Source organism: Trichosurus vulpecula, chromosome 2, assembly GCF_011100635.1.
Source record: "Trichosurus vulpecula isolate mTriVul1 chromosome 2, mTriVul1.pri, whole genome shotgun sequence".
Lineage (NCBI taxonomy): Eukaryota > Metazoa > Chordata > Mammalia > Diprotodontia > Phalangeridae > Trichosurus > Trichosurus vulpecula.
In genome coordinates this window covers 68,288,995-68,308,986 of record NC_050574.1, presented here as the reverse complement: position 1 = coordinate 68,308,986, position 19,992 = coordinate 68,288,995, and the positions used below count along the sequence as shown (strand labels likewise).

The window sequence follows — 19,992 nt, the reverse complement described above, 5'->3', positions numbered from 1 at the left end:
CAAGGCAAAGGACTACGTGTCAAGTGTCTCAGGCCAATTTGAACTCAGGTCCTTCTGACTCCAGGGCTGCTGCTCTATCCACTGTGCCACCTAGTTGCCCCTTAATCAATTACTTCTTGACTTGACTTGGATGACTTGGGAGATTTTGAGTCAGGAAGACCTGAATTCAAATACAACCTCAGACACTTACCAGCTGTGTGACCCTAGGCAAGTCACTTAACCTCTCTTGCTTGAGTTCCTCATTTCTAAAATGGGAACATTGGGTTGGATGGCTTTTATGGTCCCTTCAAGCGTTAAATCTATGAGCTTACTACTCTTCTCTGTGTGTGATCCAGCTTCTATGTTCTCTTTAGTGGCATTTCTAGCTCCCCTTTAGTCACATCTGGAACTGTGATGTCAGAGTCCAAGTGTGATGGCTTCACTGTCCTTGATGATAGATTGTTATAAAAAAAATCTTTGCAGATCTTTTCGATATTTCTTCCACTTGCTATCCTCCTATTTTCATTTTTCAATACCTTCATGCCTGGTTTTCTTAACTGAGTCTTTCATCAAGTTTTCTTTAGGTTGTTTTTTTTCTTCTACTGCTTGTTTTATGAGGTATTACTGCTTAAAATCTTCCATCATACTTCTCTGAAATTGTTTATGTTTTATATCAGCATGGTCTTTGGCTGCCATCTCTCTCTACTTGGCAGGTTGTTTACTGATGAAGGAAATTTTTAGCCTATTTCAGTCTCCATGTTATGTCATTTGATCTATTTGGGATATATATATATACACACACACACACACACACACATACATATATACACACACATATACATATATATGTATATGTAAAATTATAATTTGTGTCCAGTACCATTTGTCTAGTGATCATATTTCACTATCCATAACTTTAAATAAATCATTTCAGTTCCATAACACATCTTTTTGTCTTTGTAATATTTTTGTCTAGCTTTTTAATAATTCAGATCATTTAAGACTATACAGAAACAGCTGGTGCAAGGCTAATAACACATTATCTTCCTGTCTGTTAAAATGTAATTTATTTCACTTTTATTATGCTATTCAGCTAAGTGGTGCAGTAGATAGAATGCCAGGCCTGGGGTCAGAAAGACCTGAGTTCAAATCTAGCATCAGACACTAGCTGTGTGATCTTGAGCAAGTGACTCCTCTGACTCAGTTTCCTCATCTGTAAAATGTGTTCCTGTGAGGATCAGAAGAGATAATTGTGAAGTGCTTAGCACAGTGCCTGGCACATAGTGCTATATTATTATTATCATTATTATTCGTATTAGGCATGTGTTGTGCCTACCAATTCATTTTTCAGAGTATTCATGGTGTAGAATTTAGAGGTTTCTGTGTAATCTACAAGTCTTTGACCTCTCTCATTCCTTCTTCTTGACCTAACGTTTCTGATATATTTCTCATCATCCTTACTTGTTCCCATCTTTCCACTGAAATCTGTAAGTATCAAAGTATGTTAGTTTGATTATGGAGGTTGAGTTTTTCTCGGTATTTCTCTGTCTCTGCAATGGATTTTAATGTGTAAGCTACAATTGTTTTCATGATAAAAAAACAAATACTTTTGAGTCCCACAATTCAAGGTGACCAACTGTTCAGTGAAATGCTGTTTCTAATCGCCTTTGGGAATGTGATAAAAACCAACACTGCCAACTTTTCTTTGCCTTTCCTGGGAGCTATCCTTCTGTTTAGGGACAACTCCCTTCTTGTGGCTTTATTTATAGTGAAAATGAACGAGATAATTCAGCTCTTCCTTGTCAGTCACATTTCAAGTATCAACAGGCACGTTAAAGTTTACTGACGGTCTAAAAACAATTAGAAACTGGCCGGAGGCAGAGAGCCCAGTTGATGTTATTACGATTCTTTAGATGAGAAGTAATGAGAACCTGAATTAGGGTGGTGGTGTTAGGACTGAAGATGAGAGGACCAATGCAAGAGACATCGTGGAGGGAGAAATGACAAAGTTAATCAATTAATTGGATGTGGGGAGGTGAAGAAGAGGCAAAGATGAGGCCAAGGTTTCCAACCTGGGTGACTAGATGATGGTGCCCTCAAAAGAAATAGGGAAGTCAGGAGGGAATGCAGGCTGAGTGGTTCATTTTGCATCTATTCTCCCTTTATATAGGTAATGCTGTTTTACTTGTTAGAATCTAAAGTCCTTGGGGGCAAGCATTGCTGCTCACTAGGCTTCCATCTTCAGTACCTAGGACAGTGGTAGCATCCAAAGCTAGGCAATGAACCTGTGATGTCACTAATATAGGGAAATTTCAGGTGAGGAAACTCCCTCTACCAGCTGAGGTTGTCCCCTCCTCTGCAACAGGAGAGTTGACTGGAGCATTGAAAGGTTAAATGATTTTCCCAACAGCCAGTATGTGTCAGAGGCAGGACTAAGCCCCAGATCTTCTTAGATGAAACCAGCTTTTTATCCACTATACCAGAAATGTCAAATTCCCGAACAGCAACCACATGAAAATCTAATTAGGAAATGTTTAACAAAATCAATACAAATGCAATAATACAGATAACGATAAATGTGTGGTTTTCCAAGTCAATTTGTGGTCCAGGGATTCATTTCTATTTGAGTTTGTCACCACAGCGGCCCTATTACATACAGTGGATGCTTTTTAAATGCTTGTTGGTTGGTTGGGAACAAACAATTCAATTTTAGATATGTTGAGTTTGAGGAGCTCCTGAGATATCTATCTGGATGAAGATGTACTGACAGCAGTTGGAAATGTGGGTTTGTGGTGGGCAGACAAGAAGGTGGAAGTAGAGTTTGGGGAAGATGTATATTTGGGAGACATCTGCACAGAGATATTAATGCCACGGGAAAGGATAAGGTGGTCAAAGGAATGTAGTAATAGATGATCTGAGGATAAAGCCTAGGAGGACAGAGTTGGGAGGAGAATAAGAGCCAGCAAGAGATGAAGAAGGGTCAGAGGAAAGAGGAGAAGCAGGAAGGGGGAAATGTGGAGCCTTAATACAAGCCACTTCCACATCTTTAAAAAAAAGCCCAAACAACTTAAAGTCTGTTCCCACATTTTCTGAGACTTGCTTGAGATCAAGAGCAGGGACTTACTTAGACCCCAGGAGTCTCTGAGGCACCTGTCAATTTTTTATATGGAAGATTCTTCATTCACCAGCCCTAAGATGAATTAGATTTGGTGTCTAAAGATCAGGGTTTCAGTTCCAGCTCTGACTTCTCCTCTCTGCACCTGAGTTTCTTCACCTATAAAATGACTGCATTGGGTCAAATGATCTCTAAGACCTTTCCCATGTCTAAAGGGAAGACAAAACATGTGCAAGCTCTAGACGGATTCATGGACTTTAAAAGGTTTGCGGCCTTTCCTGGATTGTTGGGTCTCTGTTGGGTTCTCAAGTCCTCCTGGAAAATGTGGAGAAGGGCTCAGTGTGACGCCATCAAAGAAAGAATGACCTTGAGATAGAAATCCTGCTTCTACTCAAAATCCCAGGGGTAGAGGGGCCCCTACAGGGATTTTGTCTAATACATTTTATCTCCTCTAACACAGCAGAATGCTCTGTACATTTATGAAATACATATTGAATGAAGAGGGGGTAGACTCAGAATCAGAGAATGTCAGAGCTAGAAGGGACTCCATTTACAGATGGGGAAATGGGGAGGCCAGGAGAAGTCAAAGATCTTGCTCAAGGTCACACGGTCAATAAACAGAATTAGGATTTGAAATCTAGTCCTTTCACTCCAACTTTAGGGGTCTTTTCATGACATTATATCCTGGGAGTTCTTGGAGGTTTCTGGGAGACTGGCCCATTCACTCCATTCACAGATCCTTGGGGGCTAAGACGCAAGGTTAACAAGGAAACCAGTCTGATCCACCGCCCTAAGCTCTACAGGAGGAAGGCATATAGCTGTTTGTTTGATGCCCTCTGCTGACCAGGAGGGGCCACCACAGGCTCTTACACGTGACCAGAACCTGTCCACATTTTGCTAAGTTCCAACAAATACTTCTGGGGCCCCTTTCCTTTAGCGGCTAATTTAGTAGACTCCCAAACTCCACTAGGGCAAGGTCGCATCCAAACTTTACAACTAGCTAGAACAGCGGCTTCAGCTACTCAGCACACAGTATAATATGGATGAGCTCAAAAAGTTATTGTCCCATGATGCCTCTCTGCTCCATAAATCCTTTCTAGTTCTCCTAAAGCCTACCCAGGCTAAGAGGGGAACCATAGAAAGAAACCAATGCCAGCTGTTATAAAATCTGTCATGACTTCAGCAGCTTTTCTCCCTTTGCCCATATTCAAGGCCGCCTCCTCCATGAAGCCCTCCCTGACCCCCACTCCACCTCTCCCCCTTTCTCACATTATTACATGTTATGTATGTACACGTTTTAGTTCTTGATAGAACTTAAGGAGAGGAACTGTTCACCTTCACTTCCCCTATAGTGCCAAGCATAGGACCCTGTATTTAGACATTTAGTAAATAGTTGAACAGACAAACGAATTCACTGCTCTTTTTAGAAATGGCACTGCATTGGCAGTCCAGTCAGAAGGCATGAATTCTTGTCTCGATTTTGCCGGTAAGGAATTTCATTTGTGATCTTGGGAAAGTCGTATCACTTTAGTTTTCCCATCTCTAAAATGAGGGAATTGGATTAGTTGAAGGCTAACACACTCCTTCCAGTACTATGTCATGTGATCCCTTCCCATTTTCCAGTACAAAGACCTACTCTTGTTTCTAAGCCACAGGCATGTAGGAAGTCTACATGAACAAGAAGTCATCCCTGAGACTTCTCTGGAGCCATTCTTGCTATGTGTAAGTCTGTAAAAATGATGATTACTGAAAAATCAGTAAATTCTGAGACCTAAGTAAACTGTTTTAGAGAAGAGCCACTTTACTCACCTGGAATACTTTACCTAAAACCTGTGCACCCTCTAAGAGCCACTGCTTCCCTCTCTGACCACTTACTGCTTTGTTGGTGCTTAATCAAACACTGTCTTTTTACATTTCTCATATTTTATTATGACTTGAGTCTCCATGGATGAAAGAGGTAACCTTGGGGAACACAAATTCTGGAAGGTCCTATCAAATCGGAATGGCTTGGAATGTAGGTTGTGTGTCTTACAGTCTGAGAACCAGTCAAGGAAAGTTTGGAAGAGCCCACTGCAACAGGGTTATTAGACACAAGTTAACAATTTTTTTTTTTTGGTCAGAGCAGTTCATTAAATAGAATGGAATGCCCATAATAATTAAATCAGTTTTTCTACTCATGGGTCCATGTCCTATATTCCTGACTGGACTCGAGCTCTGTGAGGAGGGTGGATCTCTTATGGTCTTATTCCCCTTTGTATCACTAATGCCCAGCAAAGGTGCACATTGGGCTCTCCAGAAGTGTTTGTTGATCTGAGTTTTATCCTCGGTGAATGGCAAAGCTCTAAGAAGGGCCTCTTCTTTTCTTTCTGAAAAGGCCCAGCTAAGGTAGGCCTTCAAGAAGAAAATTCTCACTCTGAACAACAGAACATGGGACACTGACAAACACTTAGAAAACATTCAGATTATAAGGTACTGGCATGTTTTAATAGACTGTTTACGTGTTTCTGTATCTATTCTGAAGACATGTTTTTAGATCTGTTCCCTCAATTACAGCAAACTTATAAAAATCAATTTAAAAAAAATGGAGTTAACATAATATCTTTATTTTAAGTGCCATTCATGCATATCAGGTCTGGCAGCAACAATCCTAATGACACTTGGAATATGTTCTACAGCACTAAACTGTTACAAAGAATCCGTGCCGTTCATCATAGAGGCAAAGTAGTAAACCGTGCAATAACAAAACGGTAGAAACATTAAAACACTGACTGTAGAACAGCAGTACAGATAAAAGGTTGTGATGCACAAAAAGCCAATGCATTTTCATCACATATATACAATATAGATATGTACACATCACCCTCTGAATGAACAATATCAAAATACTCTATTCCATTGGAAATAATCCCCAGGTCGATTCCCTCCCACCCTAGAAGGACATGAGAGACAAATATTTACAGGAAAGCACATTGACACATTGACATTCAAAAAACCAGGCCACAAATGCCAGTTGCACTGTTCTCCTGGACAGGCTGCCCCACTGTGAGTTTTGCACATTTATTAATGTTTCTAAAGTGTATGGTCAATTTAAGCACAAGGCATAACTTCTGAATTTGTAATTGTCAAATGCAGCAACCACCCAGAGCATATTGGGATAAAGACCCAGGTCCAGGCACAAAGGGATGGTTTTCTATTGAAAAAACTTATCCGTGTTTCTGAACCACAAGATGGCAGAAAGGGAGTTAAAAGATAGTACTGAGACTTCACCTCAGGATCCATTCTTGCTAATTCTACATTCACATAAAAATATTGATAGTTGTGAATCAGCAGATTATTACCAAATTGGAAATTAACCTCGCACAATTTGCAAAATTTCAGTCAGTGGTTAGCTAGAGTACACATTTCTAACTAAATCCCTCTGTGTAAAACTGCATTCAAATATCTAAAATGCTTTTAAAGTGCATATTGCCACTTAATAATCTAAACAGACTGGAAGTTGCTACCAACAGTTAAATGTTTAACCTGGCCTTGAACAAACGATCTAAACCTATCTTCTATGGGCTATTACTATCCAATATTTTTACCTCTGCACTTTCTAAGAAGGGATCTCTACGATCTTTGCCACTAGGGAAGAGGATCTAGGTAACTGGGTTACATTAAGATGCTCCCTCCTCTCCGTCACTAGCTCAATGAGCAGTCTCCCTGTGCTTCATTTAAGATAATGTTCCACTGTCTCTGCATTGAAAAGAACAAAGATATGCGTTTTTTTTTTTCTAGTTAAGAAATTCTGCTGCCCACTACAGAATGACCATTCCTCTCGACTGCAATGGTTAGGGGGAAACTCCATTGTGAACAGATCTTCTATAGAACAGTTGGTAGACAGGAATTCATTCATTCCTTGATTGTAAAGAGAGGAATTCTGGCAAACTCCTTTCCCCACTGAAAATTTTAAATGTTTCAATTTTCAAAATTGGTTTCCTCTAGTTTTATTATAAAACTAAGAAAATAAGTATACTTTTATGAACTATGAAATAAAAAAAAAACTTGAAAATGTCCAATTCCAAGGAATTGTCTAATGGTCTGCTAACTTCAAATTTGTCACATGAGAGGAACTCTATGATTTTCCCAAAGTTTCAGTGTGATTTTAAGAGAAACTGACAGAGTTTAACTTCTTCAACTTTCTAAGTTCTAGAAGGAATTTAGTTACCCAAATGAACTCTGAACTGACTACTAACAGATCTTTTGCTACCTATCAAGTTTCATACACCCACAGCAGAGAAATGGTGACTATTCCCAGAACATCCAGAATGAGTAACTACACAGAAGACAATTTAGGTTCTTTTGGTTCATCCACAATTACTCAGGACTATAACCATGTTTTACTTTAACTTTTCTATTTCTCCATAATGAGCCCAACTGGAGCTGAACTTTCACAGAAGGTAGTAGTAATAAATATTAAAATAAAACTTTATCATAATAAATACATTAGGAAGTGAAAGTATAAGCATTAACTGCTTTAAAGCATCAGGCTGTGCTCAATTTCTACCTGGTCAAATGAATTTTATAGTCATTACAGAGGATTTTAAAAATGAACATAAAGGCCATTGACAATGTATGCTAAGAAAATGACAAAATTTCAAAAACTTAAATGACTTTGGTCTGTTTTTTCTTCAGCTACTTATGAAAAACTTGCCACTTTGGGTTTGTAAAACAACCTTTCAAACCATGGGTTCTGAATTCCTTTGCTTGCTGGGCAGAAGTCAAATGCACATGTACTATTTGGCCTACAGAATGGTGAAGGGGGGACTAAAGGAAACTGGGCTTAGAAAAGTTAATTTCTTATTAATTACCTACACAAAAGAAAACCTTACAGAAAGAGCCTAATAAGGTAGAAAAACTCACAGTAACTTTTCTTAAGACATTCTAACCCAATTAAGAAAAAGTTTAATTTTCTTACTTTTATACATATATTTACACATATGTATCTATAAACTGCTTGCAGCAAAAGAGGCTCTGTCTAGAAATCAGTCTGGCACTTGTGGTCAACATCAAACCAACACAAGCTAAAAGCTGTCCAAATCACATGACAGTAATGAGCTACGGCAGCTGGCAGGGAGACGGACATGGAGTACTTGTTTGGGTCAAATAAAAGCCATAAGTTATCCTGCTAAATATTTTTGATTGTCTTCAAAGTAAATTTAGATAGCATCTTTATAGTGATTATAATCTTCACCTTGTCATTAAGTGAATTCAGATTCACCTTTTTATTTTAAACTGTATGGAAAACAAGGTCAGAGTTCTTATGCCCTCCAAAGCCCTACACAATGGAATCCCAATCAAAGTCATCCTGAATGTCATCTGGAGGCAGAGGGCGGCGCATCTGGAAGGCTGAAGAAGGCATCATATGCTGCTGGCTCATTGCTCCATGATGTCCTGTAAAAAAATGGAAAATTTAGGCCATTTTTTTTCACAGAGATCAGGAATAATGCAATAAACACATCATTCTACTTTCAGAGAGCACAGGGCATCAGTCAGTGAGCTGAATTCTGGTGGTATAGGAAAGACTTGGGCAAATGAATCTGAAATGTGAGCAGGGCAGGGCTTTGCTAGATTACCAGAAAAGGGGATGCATGTACAGAGAAAGTCAGTGGTGTGCTAGGAAACCTCTGACTCCTTCCCCAAAAGACTGTTACTCCTACTAAGCCCTTCCCTCATGACTCTGAAATTCTGTGGCTAGAATCTTAAATCTGTTACTTAGTATTTGTATGGCCTTGAGGAAGTCACTTAAATCTCTTTGGGCTTTGGCTTTCTGATCTGTAAGAGAACTGGACTCCAGCAGACAGTTTCTAAGGTCTCCTCCAATGCTAAATCCTATGATTCTATGATCTTGGTGAATCCTTCCCACTCTGTCCCTCATACAAAAGCCCACTGTAGCTATAAACCAGGGGCGCGCGCGCGTGTGTGTGTGTGTACACAAAGCCCTTGCTCTTCATTATCATGGACAGATATAAACTTTATATATATATATATAACTTTAAAAAATTAAAGTTCCTCTACCCCAGGCCTGCCAAACTGGCATAATTTCTCTATACCTTATAGACTCCAACCACAATGACTCCAGGCACAGTGAGAAACACATAAGACTGAGGCAAAATTAAGAGGCCAGAAAGCCTTCATTTAAACCATCTCTTACCCACTCTATTTTATTGATGAGACTGTGATTTGACATAGTCAAAGCCTTGCTAACACCCAAAAACCCCCCTCAATTTCCTCTCTCTTTCTCCAAGCCTCTTCTGTTAAGACATTATTAATCTGCAACAACTTGTTGCTCAGAGAGAACGATGTAACTATCTAAGAAGAAGAAGAAGCTCCCTTCAAGGAAATTATCTTTTGTCTTTTACTCAGACTGTAGTTCCCTATCCTGCTGGTGATATTCTAAACCAGGGGTGGGGAACCTGTGGCCTCGAGGCCACATGTGGCCCCGAGGCCACATGTGGCCCTCTAAGTCCTTGAGTGAGGCCCTTTGAATCCAAACTTCACAGAGCAAAGCCCCCTAAGAAAAGGATTTGTTCTATAAAACTTGAACTCAGTCAAAAAGTCAAAAGACTGTACCCAAGGACCTGGAGGGCCACATGTGGCCTCAAGGCCACAGGTTCCCCACCCCTGTTCTAAACTTTTAACATTCTATGATATAAGTAACAATGAGGAGGAAGTGCCTCCCCAACCACTTGCACCTCTATGGCTCAAACTGTACTACTGGAATCAAAGAATTTCAAGACATGGAAGGTACCTTAGGGGCACTTAATCCAACCTGCTAGTAGGCAGAAACGATCCCCTCCACCTATCTCTACCAAGTGGCCACCCAAGCTCTACATGAACACCCCTAGAGATGGGACGCTCTCTGCCTCCAGACACAGCCCATCCTGCTTTTGGATAGCTCACTGTTAGTTTCTTCCTCCTATCAAGTGTAAACTTGCATCTCTGAAGCCAAGCAAAACCAGATCAATGTTCTCACAAGCCAGCCAATCAGATGATCAAAGACAGCGATCGATTCTCCCCTAAGACACCTCCTCTAATCTCTGGTTACTTTAACCAAACAGCCTTTGGCGAGATTTAAAGAGCTTTTCTCACCATCCTAGTCACCATCAGCACAGCTACCACCAACTCCACCTCTCTCTCGCCATCCCCACACACACATGACGCATGTCAGTGTCTTTCCAAAAACACAGTGCCAAGAACTGAACGATTATTTGGCCACATTTCTCCAGGTATTATGACTTGGAGAATTTCCAAGTGCTAGATGGCAAAATCAAGTCGAGACCCTGAGACTCCTTATCTTCTCCCAGGATTCCTAAGTGTACAGACTCTAGCGTGTAGTAAAGGGGATTCAGTAACATGCTCTGAACATAGATTATGTACATCATACCTACCACACACCTGCCCACCCCAAGAGGGAAGCTAAACTGAATTACCTGCAATTGTTGATCCTGGAGTGCTAAGTGATTGTGGGATGTGAGGATAACCAGGGGGAGGCATCACTGAAGGAGGGAGGTTTTGCCTGGAGTCTATGTACAAGTTTCCTATGGATAATAAAGAGGAAACAGGAAAACATAAATATAAATGTAAAGTTTAAAAACAACACTAAAATATCACAATGACTTTAGTCAGTATATAACAGTACAGATCAATACTACTTACATTTATTTAAGGTTTCCTTCACTTCAATCAAATAACCAATTAAGCATTTATTAAGAGCACTTATTACAGAGATTATGTTTGGTCCTGGGAATATAAAGTCCTTGCCATCAAGGAGCTTACATTGTATTTGGAAAGACACATGTAGATAAATAAAATATACAAAATAATGGGGAGAAGGCACTAGCAGTTAGTCAGATTGGAAAGACTTCATGTAGAAGCAGCCCTTAAGCTGAGTCATGAAAGAAACTAGAAATTCTCAGAGGAAGACGTGAGGAAATACAATCTAAGTATGAGGGATAGCCAGTGAAAAGGTACAAAAAAGGTTGGAATGGCTGGATTATAGCGTGTGTGAAGGGAAGTAATGAGTAATAAGGCTGGAAAGGTAAGTATGGGGTCAATAAAAAGCTTTTAATGTCTAAGAGAAGAGTTTGTATTTTATCATAGAGGTGATAAGGAGCTACTGGGGTTTATTAGTAGGTTAGTGACATAGTCAAGTCTGCGCTTCAGGAAAAATTAATTTGGCAGATGTATGAAGGCCTGACTGGAATGAGAAGAGACTTGAAGCTGAAATGAGGGAATCTGGCAAATTAGTGGATATGAGGCATGAGGAATAGTGAGGAGTGATGGATGATACAGCTTCAGAACCTGGGAAACTGAAAGGACAGTGGTGGTCTTACAGGAAAAGGGATGTTTGGCAGTGGGGCAAGCTTAGGAAGAGAGATGAGTTCTGTTTTGATCATATTGAGATGTGTATGGGAATTCCAGTAGGAAATGTCTAACAGGCAGCTGGTGATCTGGGAGTGGAGTTTAGGAAAGAAACTAAAGAGATAGATAGATAGATAGATAGATAGATAGACAGACAGATAGACAGATAAACAGAGACAGACAGATAGATTTGGGAGTCATCTACATGGAGATAGTAACTGAACCTATAGGAGCTGAGCGGTCACAAGTGAGAGTGCTGAAAGAAAAGAGGGCCTAGAACAAGTCTTAGGGTGCACTCATAATTAGGGAACATGGCATGAATGATGATCTAACAAATGAGACCCAAAAAAAGTAGTCAGGTAGGGAAAACAAGAGAAAGTTGTGTTAGAAATACCCTGAGAAGAAAAAGCATCTATGAAAAAAAGTAGTTAAGTTTCAAAGGCTGCAGATAGGTCAAGAAGGAGAAGTGAGGACAGGCCATTTGAATGCAGCAATGAAGAGATCACTGGTAACCATGGAAACAGCACATTCATTTGAGTAATGAGGCTGAAAGCCAGAATGTGAAAGGTTAAGGGGAGAAAAGGACATAGATAAGAATGGCCAACTTTTTCCCAGGAGTTTGGCTGAGAAAGGGAGGAGAGATGGTTTGAGGGGAAAAATAGGGTCTAGTTTGTTTTGTTTTTTAAAAAGCATGGGAGCAACCTGTAGTTTTTGTAGGTATTAGGGATGAAACTGTAGCCAGAATGGACTTTGTTTTCTTTGAATGACTCAGCTTGCCTCGTTGAGCTTCCCTGGATGCTAGGGCTTGCTCTTCCGGGGCAGGAGGCCCAGCGACCATGCCAGGGATCGGAGAGCTTCCTGTGTGATGAGTCGTGGGGCTGGCTGAGGGGAGGTGTGTTAACGTGGTCTACGTTAGGGGGAGGGGCCAAGTCAAGAACCAATCGGCCCTGGTCGTTCAGGCGGCGCTTGATGATGTCAAAAACTCTATAAGAGGGGAGAGGACAGCTTGAAGATCCTCCTTTCCTTTTCCGGTTGGAGCCAGAGATGCCTACAGCTGAAGCTGAGCTGCCGGTAGCAGAGCTGACTGGAGGCTAGTGCGTAATCTTCTTACCATAGAGGGGAAGCATGTATACGATTTTGCCTTATACCATCTCGCTTCTCTGTGGCCTCCTGGTTACCCTTGTAAGGCGGACTTATTGGGAGAAGCTTTTGATGAAAATATCAAAATGGGGACGCTGGTTTGTGGGCTTGTTATTGTGGAGTGTAAATACATGCTTTAGTTCTCCTGCCTTCTGCCTAGAGAATTCCTTATATCCTGCGGTTCCGGACCTTTTAGGCACATATGGGATTCTCTTTGAAATCATAAATTCTGCCTTCCTGATATAGAAACTAGTAGATGGGGAGAGACTGACAATTAGGAGGAGGGAGATGGCTGTCAGGGTTGACTTCTCAGAACACAGGAGGGGATTGCAACAAGAGTATAGGTAGAATCACTGGTCTCATTGAGAAGGGTCATTTCATCATCAAAGAACAAGAAAAGTAGATGATGTCAAAAGTCATAAGATGCAAAAAAAAATGAGAAGAGAGAGGTCACTTAAATTGCAGGAAAGCTTAAAAAATAAAAATTTTAAAAAGATGCAGAATGGGCTTGTATTATCAGTAGAAGGAAGACCAAGCTACAAGTCAGAACTGGTTTGTAACCCTGCCTATGACCTCAGGAAAGTCAATACACCTTTCATTACTTCAGTTTCCTTACCTATGAGTGTGGCATAGTAGAAACAGCCACTGATAAAGAATTATCACCATTTTATAGGAAAGTTTCACTGATATAAATCAACTGCCATAATGAAGAAACCAAAACAGCAAAGAAACTTAGTCAACAAATACTTGTGGAAGTCAACACTATATAAATAACTTTAATAACACAAAAGTCTGGTGTGCTCCCTCAATCATATCTTCTACATTAGGAAATTCTCACACTATTTCCTAGCTGGGTGACCCTGGGCCAGTCACGTCACCTAGGCAACTAAGTACATTCTAGGCAACTCTCTCAGATTAGCTTCAGAACAGGTGCTGATCTGCACAGAGAGCTCCTCATTAGATGTTTCTCCCTATACTTCCTATTCTTTGGTGTCAAGAGTCTTGGCAGGATTCAAGGGGTAAAATGGGAGCAGAGTCCAAAGTGGAGAGAATTTCGGTAAGATAAGAGGGCAAAACATGTAGGCACAGAAGGTATCTAATTGAAACAGGAAGAAATGAGGCACCTAGGGTGGCACAGTGCATAAAGCACTGGATTTAAGGGTCACGAAGATCTAGGTTCAAATTCAATTGTAGACACATAAATAGCTATGTCACCCTGGGCAAGTCACTTAACTTCTCTCAGCCTATTTCCTCATCTGGAAAATAAGCATAGTATTAGGCTCCTCTCAGGGTTATCATGAGAATAAATTAAGATATTTGTAAAGTGTTTTACAAACCTTAAAGTGCTATATAAAGTGCTATTATTATCATTAACTTAAAATAGGAGGAGGAGAGATAAATCACCTTTAGAAATTAACACTAATACCTAGGAATCACACAGTGCCTTAAGTTTTACAGTGCCTGATTCCATTTTGGAGAACCTACAGTTGAAGTGTTAACCGGTGATGTGACAGTGGTAAATACCATCTTGTACACTGTTGCACTCAGACTGCTTGTGAAGGAGAGATGGTCTTGTTTTCCTTCTAACAGTGATAAAGAAATCACAGAATGCTTGAGCTGACGAAAACCTTACAGATCCTGTACTGTAACCCCTATTTTATGGAGAAATAAGGAACTGAGGCTATGCAAGATGAAGTGGCTTATCCATAATGTCAAGAAATAGCAGGGCCAAGACTTATTACCAAGTTTCCAGCCTCCTGCTCCATCCAATGCTCTTTCTACTATGTCACGTTGCAGCACAAGATTGAGAAGCTGCAGGTGACAGGTGGCACAGGAAACTAAGCAGAGATATGTGGAGATGTGGAGGCACACACAGAACTGGCAGATATAAAGGCAAGGGTGACTTGGCAGGACTTTGGGGAAGACCCAAAGATAACGAGAAGAGAAGTGGGCCAAAAATGACTCAAATGGATTCATCAGGAAGGATAATGATGAAAAAAGTAAAACTACCATGGCATGACAGTCAAGGGAGTTCCCACTTTAAGGACCTCACAAAATGAACCACTGAATCCAGAGAAATGAAGTCTAAGAAAAGGCTACCAAGTTAACATGTGGTCACACTTTTGCTGGGCTGGTTTAAAAATACCTTCATCGTAGTTTCACAAATCCCTTCACCTGTTCTCTCCCCAGGAATTGTCAATCACAACTTCTAATCCTCTTTCCCCTGTGCCCATCCAACTTCTCCCATGTAATGCCAGGAGTTACCAAAGGGCTCCCATTCTCAACATCCCTTCAGCCAAAGTATGAACAGGCAACGGATCGAGAAGGCAAACTTTTTTATGCAAAGCTGAAAGCAGTTTCTTTAAGGAAAGTGAGATGGCATGCAAGACAGGATGAGGGAATGTGTTTTTCATTCTTTTTAAAGACAAAGACATAAAAAAAAAAAGCTGACCAGTAGGAAAGAGAGAACAAAGAGGATAAAATGGAAAGGAGGCTTGTATTTCTCCTTTTTAAGAATCTAGGGGAAGAACTGCAAAACATTCAGTAGTAAGAAAGAGCAGCCAGTTTCAAGGGAAAAAAAGATCATGAGAAATAAAGAGCTTAATAAAGGCTATGAGTTGGATTTTCAATGAGGCAAGAGTACTCTGAATGGAAGAGGCACAATTTCAGGGTACTGTATACTATACTGGAAGCAGACTCATGAAAACTTTTTCAAGAAAGAGATATGTTAACAAATTAGAGGTTCCTAGAAGAAAGAATAAGAAAAGTGAAATAGAACAAAATAGTGGTCAAAAGCTCATTACAAAAGTTAGATTACTTATTTTCACTAACAGGGACAAGTGAGCAAGTTAGAAATGACCATAGTGTTAGGAAATGCAAGAAATTAAGATTCAGAAGGAAAGAACATACAAGTTCAAACTTCTACAATGTTGCAAATGGTGAAGTACAAAAAGCAGAAAAGAAAATGAGGCTATCAGGAAGAACTAAATTTTAAAGGAAAAAAAACCAGATTAACACTTAGATTTTGCTAATTAGGTTCAGAAAAATATATTTTAGTGTCAGGAGCAAAATAGTTTTAGTCAGTTTTAGATTTTTATTGCCCCTCACTTCCAAGTAAATGACTGTAATATTTTTCCCTCCCTTCTTATATATCACAGGTTCACAGACTTGGAGGTAAGAAGGGACCTTCGAGTTCAATGAGTCCAACAGCTGAACAACCCAGGTCCTGTTCATGTAAGACGTTAAATCTAGCTTTCTTTCCACTGCCCCATATCAAAATATGATTGCTACTTTTATTCTAAGTTAATAATTCCAAACAAATTAAAGTGAAAAAAATTTCACAATTTTAAGTTAATACCAAAATATAAAAAATAACTAGTATATCACATCCTGTTGGTACTTAAATACTTGCTGATAGTTTTTAACTAATATAAAAATAATAAAATGTGAAGGGAAAAAAGTTAAAAGATAAAAAGCAATTATAAAAGTCTTTTTACAAAAAGGTTTATGATCAACTAAGATGAAGACATATTCTGTATTTAATGATTTGAACAGAGGGTTTAAATGATTCAAAATTTGAACATTAGCTCTTAGACACTAAATTTTCAATATAAAAAGAGGAAAAAATAAAAGACAAGGAAATTGCTACACAGAAATTCCATACCTGTTCCAATGTGTTGGGAAGGTTTTGTTGGGTGCATGGCATTGTGACAAACACTTTGCTGAACATTACTCTGTGAATGGATAAGACCAGTTTGGGTAAAGAACTGATTAAGAGAAGAGCAGAGATCTGCAAACTGGACCTGATCTAAAGACCAGTTCTTGAGATCAGCCTGTCTCATACTCTCCATCAAACCTGTGGGAGGAAAATTAAAAGAAATATTTAACACAGCCTTGCAGACAATGGGGAAATCTAAGAAACGGCTAAGAGCTTTTTCAGCCTAGAAACTTCTTACTGGCCTTTCCTAGGGCTGCTGCAATGGATTCTTGAAGCAATTCTAAGAATAAAATATAGTATTTGTACTATTCCTCAGATTTTCAAAAGTCTGTCCTTGATCCATCTGATCTGGCCCAATTTTTTGCAGGCTGTGAGCCCATACCAATTTTACATGGCCCTTGCTAAGTGTCCATTTTCAAGCACAGAAGAATGTCACATGCTACTGGATGTGTATTTCTAGTAGCTAAAGAAAATGAAATATACCAAAAATGTCAGAACAATATGTCTTTATGTTAAAATATAGCCACAACTAACCTTGGAACTGTGAAAGATCCACGTCTGACCAATTAACACTGCTGGCGATTCGACAGCTTTCTTTCAGCATATCCAGTGTTGCATACCAATCAGTAGAAACACCTGAAAGAGTAATTCATAATTCTGTAAATCTGAGATAAAATGTTTAAAACTCAGAATTGGCAAAGACAAGATGCAATACTGCTATGTGCAGTCAGTGGTTTTGGAAGCCCTGGGATCCCAGTGATCCTCAGGTACTGTCAGCTTCTTACATTATTTAACCAGCATCTCTTAAATTAAGGTCCCAACTGTGCCTCTTTGGATTTCCTTCCCAACCGAGGGGCTTCAGGGCCTTTTCTTAAGCTATTTTTCAGGTCCTGTCTTCTTAACATAATTTCCCATAAGTAAATTCTCGGTTTTCAGAGTCCTTTTACAAATTACCAGTTACTTCTCATAGCAGCTTGCTTAGTCCTATCTTATAGATGGGATAAGTAGGGCTGAAGGAGGCTGTGCTACCAGAGCTAAAATAAAGACTCTTAAATTCTTAAAAGTTTATTATCTTTCAGCATTTATTCAACAAACACCTGAATGTCAGTTGTGTGCAAAGCACTGCAGTAGATACAATATGAATAAAGTACAGTTCTTGCCTGTGGGTGCTTGGAATCTAGAAACTTCTTGGCCCATGCTTGCCTTCACATATAGAATATTGATACAAGTTGTAAGTTGTTTGCAAATGTATTTTGATTGTCCTAATCACCACAGGGCCTGCCTGAATATAGTGGTGAGTACAACCTATAAATAACATTCTATTTTATTTCTAACAAAAATTGGGTAAAAAGAGAATGTATTTAAATTTCACCAGTGAGGATGAAAGTTAAGTGGCTGAAAAAAGTTACTGACTGAAACATCTCTCTCTAGGAGGCTGTAAATTGCTTTTACTAAACAAACCAAAGGTTGTTAATCTGGGGTTCACGAGCTTGTTTTTAAAATGTTTTAGTTGTATTTACACTTGCATTTACCATTAACTGTGTTAACAGTTAACAGCCTCTCTTGCTGCTTGGAGCACTAAACACTGTGCATTTTCACTGACTCTCCCATGCCTGGAGTACTATGCCTCCTCATCTTGTCTTCAAGTTTCCTTCAAGCCTCAGTCAAAATCGCACCTTCCCCAAGAAACCTTTCCAAGTCTCCCTTAATGCTTGTGACTCCCTCTGAGATGATCTCCAACATATCCTGTACATAAATCTGTTTGCACATAATTGTTAGAGGGTTCCTTAGGAACAGAAAGCTTTTTTTGCCTCTCTTTGTCTCCCATCACTTAATGTAGTGTCTGACACATATTAAGGTGCTTAATAAATGCCTGTTAATCTGGCTGTATTTCCAATATTATGTATTTTATGTTATGCATTTAAAAATATTATTCTGAAAAGAGGGTCCACAGGCATCACCAAACAGCCAAAGGGATCCAGGACACAACAAAGGTTACTCTAGACATATTTAAGGCTCTCTCTGGAATACTCTAAGAAAAGGACAGGGCAGGAACTGCAACACAAAATTACCTTTTTTATAAAATCTAACTAGAGTGGATAAAAGCAATACTTTTTCAAATTAGAATAATTTTGTATTATTTTTTATACATTATGTATTATACTGTATATAATATACATTATATATTTATTTTACATTTATATTTTAATCATTTTATCATAATTTAAATCATTTTTTCTCATGTGAATTGTTTTTGTTATTGCTTTACAATTTAAAAAATTAATTATGAGAAGTTAGTTTTAAGAGATGTTAAAACTCAAGTTTTAAATAGTGATGTAGTAGGAAAAGCATGGACTTGGAAGCTCAAGTCCAGCCCTGCCACTTAGCAGCTCTGTGGCCCTGGCTAAGTCCCTTCCCCTCTCTGGGCTTGTCAAATGAGGGGAGTGGACTAGATGATCCATAAAGTCTTCTTTATGTCTAAACATTCTGAGATTCTAGGAAAAACGTCATCATGAAATAAACATCATAATTTCAAACCACTTCGCATTGGAGACAATATAACTTCATAGGTATCAAAATTCAGAAACTTAGCAACAGGGTCACCTGGGCCTATGCACCATTTGAGACCTATTTTTTGTCAGCAGTCTTTCAGGTATGATGCTTTATCACTGAAAGTCTTACCTATGGTCATCTAACAATAATCCCAACAAAACACCAACATTTGAAAATTCACAGACTTTTTATAAACAAAAATTATATTGTTGGAAGAAAAATCAGTGTATACAAACACTGCTTTTGGTTTACCCTACTGGCAAAAAATGTTCACAAATTTCTAGGTTGTTCTATTGGAATAATAGTCACTGCTATTTCTGTAGTACTTTAAGGTTTATAATCTTGTGAGGTAGCTAGGGATACTTCACTTCTTAATGACAGCACAAATATATACATCAATTACCTTTGGTCAACAAAGTTTGTCTGTAATTGCTGCAAAATTATTCTGAAAAATAGATTAAATCACTATTTTAAAATGTAGGGTTAAAAATGTGATCCACATCTCTCTGACCTATAAAGAATATGTATTAATGTTCTATTGAATGACAAATATGGAACCCTTTGTAGGAAAAAAATTATTAAATACAATCTGTCTAGCCATTTAAATCCAAACTACCTTGGCTGCTAATCTCACAGCAAAATTGGAAAAGTGCAAGAAATTCTAGAACAGGTACTTGTGACTGTATCATTTCATTCAGACAAAAAGTCTGTGGTTTTGGCATTTTGTATTGTTTTTAATTTTCTAGAGGTCAAATTAAAACTGAAAGTGGATTTATACGAAACAGGAGAAAAGGTTTTATTTCTTAAAAGGGGAAAACAACCTTTTGTTTATAAAATGACATTTATATCACACATTAAGGAAACATTTTACATAAATTATCTCTTTCGAGCCCAAGAACACTACTATGACAAAAGGCAGTATATCTCCATTTTGCAGAAAAGAAAACTAAGGCTCAGAGAAGTTTCTGACTCCAGTTTCAGCCCTTATCCAAAGAAGCACAATGCTTCTCATTTTCTGAAGCAAAGGTCATTATCACAGAAAAATGAAGGCTTAAAAACCTAGGAAGTGATCAAAGCCATGACT

General features: G+C 38.9%; 1 protein-coding gene across 4 annotated transcripts in view; it reads right to left on the bottom strand.

Annotated features, from left to right (window-relative positions):
* Positions 1–5,676: 5,676 nt before the first annotated feature.
* Positions 5,677–19,992, bottom strand: part of FOXJ3 (forkhead box J3) — a 158,446-nt gene continuing 144,130 nt past the window's right edge. For all 4 annotated transcript variants that reach the window (XM_036744997.1, XM_036744999.1, XM_036745000.1 and 1 more), the window contains 4 exons: positions 16,890–16,991; positions 16,302–16,493; positions 10,567–10,674; positions 5,677–8,527 (listed from right to left, as the gene is read on the bottom strand). In XM_036744997.1, coding sequence (XP_036600892.1) covers positions 8,412–8,527; positions 10,567–10,674; positions 16,302–16,493; positions 16,890–16,991 — 518 coding nt within the window. In that variant the 3' untranslated portion in view covers positions 5,677–8,411. The remainder of the gene's footprint in view (positions 8,528–10,566; positions 10,675–16,301; positions 16,494–16,889; positions 16,992–19,992) is intronic.